The 5,834-nt window shown below is 45.6% G+C and overlaps 1 protein-coding gene across 1 annotated transcript in view; it reads right to left on the reverse strand.

Annotated features, from left to right (window-relative positions):
- Window positions 1-3,123: 3,123 nt before the first annotated feature.
- ST6GALNAC3 (ST6 N-acetylgalactosaminide alpha-2,6-sialyltransferase 3) overlaps window positions 3,124-5,834 on the reverse strand; it is a 346,629-nt gene continuing 343,918 nt past the window's right edge. Inside the window, exon 5 of the mRNA XM_019531250.1 lies at window positions 3,124-5,288. Within this exon, the coding sequence (XP_019386795.1) occupies window positions 5,102-5,288 (187 nt within the window). The 3' untranslated portion in view covers window positions 3,124-5,101. The remainder of the gene's footprint in view (window positions 5,289-5,834) is intronic.

Here is a 5,834-nt window from a genome sequence, read left to right on the forward strand (position 1 = left end):
TTACCCAGTTTTGGCAGGCTGTCAAGAGCCTCATGAACAGCCCCACCCCTTGACAGGTGCCCCGCCCCCTGGTCACCATTTTGGGACCAATGTCCCAATGTCTTTGGTCCCGAGACATTGGGACATTGGTTCCATGTCCCAGGGCCAGCACTGGTGGGGTCCAACATGGGGCACAGGCTGGCAGGGGTCTGTGGAGCTGGGCTGAGCTGCACCAGCAGGGAGCTGGCCCAGCTCCATAGAGCCCTTGCTGGCTAGGTCCGCGCACTCCTGCCACCCTGCTCTGGGCCCTACTGGCACTGGCCCAAGGACACTGATGTGGGCCCCGTGTACCCACTGGCTCCCTGCCAACTCTCAGTGCCCCCCAGCCCTAGAGTACAGACAGGGGGCAGTGCACAGCCCTGACCCCTTGCTCACCGGCAGGGAAGAAGCTGAGCACGGGGAAAAGTGGCCCCTCACCCACCCCATGGCTGGTGCTCCCTGCTGCAGTCACTCGCAGCCCATGCAGGGCTGTCTGGAGCAGGCACAGTCATCCCCACGCAGGCTGCACCGAAAGGCGCCAGGCACAGGGTGAGTGAGGGGCTGCTTTTCCCCACACACAGCACCAGCTTGTAACCCACCCCCACTGCCTGCCTGGGCTCTGTGCCGGCTCCAGGCTCACCCATCAGAGGCTGCAGCTGTGGCCTCTCCACGTACTGGGCAGTGTTGGCTGCTGCTGCCTGCCTAGAGCATGTGCTGGGCAGCCCACAGGTGGTGGTGGCAAACAATGCCTGGCGTGGCAAGCAGGGGAGCTGCAGCTGCTCTCGCCATGCACAGCCCCAATGGATGAGCCTGGAGCCAGTGTGGAGCCCAGACTGGTAGTGGGGCCAGGTTACAAGGTGGTGCTGAGCATGAAGGGGGAAAAGCAGCCCCTCGCCCACCCTGTGGCCGGCGCCCCATGCTGCAGCCACTCTCAGCCCATGTGGGGCTGCCTGTGCCTGCTCCGGACAGCCCCGCATGGGCTGCGAGCGGCTGCAGGAGACAGTGCTGGCCACAGGGCAGGGAAAGGCCACTTTCCTCCAAGCCAGGAAGGAACAGGGAAGGAGCCTGGGGAAAAGCTGAGTGTAGGGAGGGGAAAAGTGGCCCCTCCCCTGCCCCTGGCTGGTGCTCCCTGCTGCAGCCGCTAGTATCCTGCGCAGGGCTGTCCGGAGTAGGCACAGGCAGCCCCAGGTGGGCTACAAGTGGCTGCAGCACGGGGTGCCAGCCATGGGGTGGGCGAGGGGCTACTTTTCCTCCCCCCCTGCTCAGCTTTTCCCTGGGACATTTTTCCCGAGGCTCCTTCCCTGCCCTTCTGCCACCTTCCCACTTACCTGCAGTTTCAGCGCAGGGCAGCCGCATCCTCCCAAGCCAGAAGCCCCTTCCAGCTGGGGGAGTGGGACCGGGCGGGCCCTGCTGTTGTGGGAACCCGCCAGGGCTTCCCCTAGGTCCTACTGCTCTTAGTTCCTGTAATTTTTGACAGGAACCAAGGGCAGAGAAGTATTAATTTTCTAAATTTTTTAGGGGCCCTGCAGGCTAGAATGGCCTCATGGGCTGGACTGTATTTGCCCACCCCGATGTACATATGTCATAGCAAATTTTAAAACAAGTTAAGTCTCCAAGTTTGAAAATTAATATAATTTGACATTTCTGGTTTTTAGTATGGCACACCACCTGTTTCCTCTTTCTGGAGAAAATATTCATTTAAATATTTGAATTGACCCTGTTTATTTTTCAGAGTAAAGCTTCATATATTTTACAACAGATATATGGTAATCTGAGCAAGTTCCAATTATCATAAAAATATCATGCCTTCAGGCTTGAACGCTATTGCCCTTTCTGTTTGCAGATAAATATATACACATGAAGTCCTTGTTCTGTACTTACTGTGGAACAACTTTCATTCATATTTTTGGATAAGGAAGGAGGAAGGCATTTTTTCAAAACTTATTTCTTCATCTTTTATATACACAATAAAATATAAATGAAGCAAACCAATGGAGAGAAAAGTGGGTCTCAACAATCATAATGCTCAATTGGATGCAATCAGAGGTGTTCTTTTAGGCTCTGGCTGCGGAAAAAAGGACCAACACGACTGATAAGAGGTGGAAAGAATATTAAATGTGCTGTCCTGTTTATGTCCATCAGAGAAGGTGATGGTGTACTGTAAGAGACTTGCAGGCTATAGCTGTGAGGAATCTAGTATCTACCATGATGGATCTTCCTCTACATGTAAGCTCTTCTGCCCCATTGTCACAGTTTCTACTTATATTTCACCCCCAGCTCTCCCCACTAGTTTGTAAATTCTATCAGTGTAGTTTATTGGACAGGACTGACTCCTTTTCCCATAAGTGACCTGTCCACTTTCCCAGTATACATAGAATATCCCAGTGTTATGTCCCTAGTATCCTCATGTTCTTTCTTCTTGCATTGCAATTCTTATTATTAGCCTTCAGTCTATCCAGTCATCCATCTGAAAATTAACAAGATACATTTGCCCATAACAGGAAATCTAGTTCACTGCTGTAACTCTTCATCTTTCCATGACCCTTTTCCCATACTGACTTGATTTCATCCCTTGCTGTTTTGATCTATAGAAGATCTTAAACTCCCACAACAGGAAGCAATCATTTTAATAATTATGATTTGTATGTTGTGGTAGTGACTAGAGGTCACAAATGAGGTTGAGGCCTCTTCTCATGAATGCTGTACAAACACTTTGTGAATTATGGTACCCACCTCAAAGAATTTACAGTCAAATAGACAAGAGTGGGAGTAAGGAAAGATTCTAGTTCTTGTTGTACAAATGAGAAACTAAAGCAAATGACCTACCAAAAGCCACACAAGAAGACTGTGACAAAGCAAGGATTTGAACCTAAAGCTCCCAAGACTTAGCCCAGTGCCTTGCCCCAAGATACATCTCGTCCGCAGCATAACAAGCAGTGTGTGCACCTAAGCAATCACTAATCGCATGTGGCAAAAACTCTGGTCTCTTAAAAAACAAAAGGGAAAAGATGCCACAATGAGAAATGCCTGAATTTGGTCTGAGAAAAAAGGTGAACAAACTACATCACTAACAACAAGAGATTAATGAATAAACAAGAGTTTTGGAAGGGTAGCACTTGATGATGATGATGAGAAAAACCATGTATGCTGTAGACATATAAATATAGATTTATATATACAAATATACAATAGGAAATACAGGAAGTATACAAATACTTGCATGTAAAAATAGGTTTTTACTTTCCCCTTTTTACGATTTACAAAAGCATACAAAGTTCCTGTTATTTAACGTTTGAGCAGTGTGAGTAAAAGCTGTGTGCCTGTTCCACACATACATCTTTCAAGTTTTCACAGTATTGGTTCTTACAGTGATGAAGCTGAAATTCCAGGAGTTAAAATATTCCCAGGAAATCTTCCAAACGTAAAGAGACTTGCACGTTAATTTAAACACAGTTAAGAAAGCTCTCATATTTTGTTGATTTACATCACATTAAAAATAATTCTGCTGCAACTCAAATCTTTTAGTGATGATAAACTCAGAGTGTTTCAAGTAGAGGTGGACAAATATGATAATTCTTGAGTAGCTTGATTGATGGGATAAACCTGGGAGGTGCTGACTCCTCAATTTCAGCTAAAGTCACCACACATTGAGGACCTCATTATTGAAAATGACACCCAATTAAAGGAAGTGCCCTGCACCCAGCAGGATCGGATCCTAACATGGCTGTCAGTCTCCTTAGCTTTCTAACATACAAGAGTTTATGTTGGGTACCATCAGTGTTGCCATAAGAATAGATGCTTACATTGCATTTTTTTACCTGCAGTCTTTCATGGATATTAGTTACACCTCTCAATGCCCTTCTGTGGTAGAGAAATACTATCTCCATTTTTAAAGATGGACAAACTGAAGTAGAAAAGTGAAACAAATTCTCAGGCTGTTAACAGTCCAAACTGGTGTTAGAAGTCAGGAACAACACGCTATAAGGGTAAGTCTAGACTGCGTTCCATGGTATGATGGCACCTCACTTAGACATACGCGAGTGAGCATTTAACATACTTTGCTCTAGTACTGCTAGCAGCACAGCCACAACAGCCCATGATTCAGAATATGTTATAAAATGCCCAGGTATGCATGTAAATACTTGGGCAGCAAGTCTGCAATGAGCTCCAGTTTAAAACTAACTTGGGTCTGGCCACACAAGCTGCAATTATGTCTTTTGACTGCAGAATAGATATAACTTTAAGTTCTGCCCTCAAATTTTCTCCAAGATTTTGTTATTATTCTGCTTGTAAAGCCACTTCTTTTGCAACCCTGGTACAACTATGGTTGATATCCCAGAAGGAGAACTTATATTAGCTAACACAAAGATGTTTCCCTTAAAACCTGCAAACGTTTGAAACGTCATCCAAAACAGTTACAGGCTGGCTAGTATAGAGGTAAGTCAGTTTTCAGAGCTCCTGAGTTACTCATGGGCTTCTACCCAATGAATAACCTTTTATATGGGAATGTTCTACAGATCAGGAGCCATATTTATCCCATCTCTTATTTTAATATACCCTTGGTTGTTCAGGTGCACGTCAGTGTGCACACTTTGGTGGTCCTTAAAATTTTTCTAGTCATATATAAGATTACTAGACATAGTTACCTCAGAATCTCCTATATTTCCTTGCATTTCCTTATAGAAAATTGCTGTTAGTACTGCAAACCTTGAGGTTCACTGGCTGCAGATATTCATTTTAATTATCTAAGGCAATTGACCAGATTAAAGGGCCACCTTTCTGTGTGCATAAACATGTATAACACAAAACCACTGTCATCTTAAAACTGCCATTGTCTTGAATTAAAATCCAGTTAAAGTATAAAGTGCATTATGTGGTGTGAAGCCCTAAGAGATAAAGCAAGAAACTCATCTGCCTTCCACAGACTGGTAAACTTTGCTTAACAGCTGAATCATCATCTTATTTTTCAGTTTTATATTCGGCAGGTAGTCTGAGAAAGTCCAGTCATATGTAAGCAGAATCAGTGTAAACTGAGGCAATTTTGTAATATTATGCTACTAAAGGAGGACTAAAGGAACCAGCATCAAGACACTGTCCAGTTGGGGTGCGTAAATATTATTGTGTGCTTCTTGGCCCACTTAGCAAATACTTTCTTTTCGGTAATAAACCTATGGCCTCCATAGGGAGCATTTTCATGCAGAAAGTATTCATCACATTCATCTCTTCCTGGCTCATAGTAATGGTAAGGAACTTTTCGAAAGCCTTCTGACCTAGAAAAGAAAATTAAAAACACATAGGCTTAAATATGTTTTCTAAGAAATCCAATATATACAATGCAATTGTATTTTTTAGAATCACATCCATGTGTAGGGGACTACCCAATTTGAGGAGTTGACTGGCTGATTTCATGGGCATATTGTGGTTCTGGCCACCATTTTTGCAGACTTAGTGTAGTGGAGCTCCCTGCCCCCACACACCTCTGATTGGCTGAGGGTCTTGAATGGCCCTGCCCCCACCACTGGTTGGTGGACAGGGATGTCCGTCATACAGCCCTTTGCCACTGATTGGCTGAGAGGGCTGTCCGTAATGCAGCCCCACCACCAGCCAGTTAGTGATTAGGCCCAGGGGTGGCAGCCATCTTATCTGATTACTTTTGTGCTGGCAGCCCCCTTTCATAGAATCATAGGATCCATGAATCGGAAGGGACCTAGACAGATCATCTAGTCCGACCCCCTGCCATGGGCAGGAAGGAGCACTGGGGGTGGCAGGGGTCATAAGACCCCAGCCATGTGCCTGTCCAGTCTCCTCTTGAAGAT

Source organism: Crocodylus porosus, unplaced genomic scaffold, assembly GCF_001723895.1.
Source record: "Crocodylus porosus isolate Cpor-Errol unplaced genomic scaffold, CroPor_comp1, whole genome shotgun sequence".
NCBI classification, from domain to species: Eukaryota; Metazoa; Chordata; order Crocodylia; family Crocodylidae; genus Crocodylus; species Crocodylus porosus.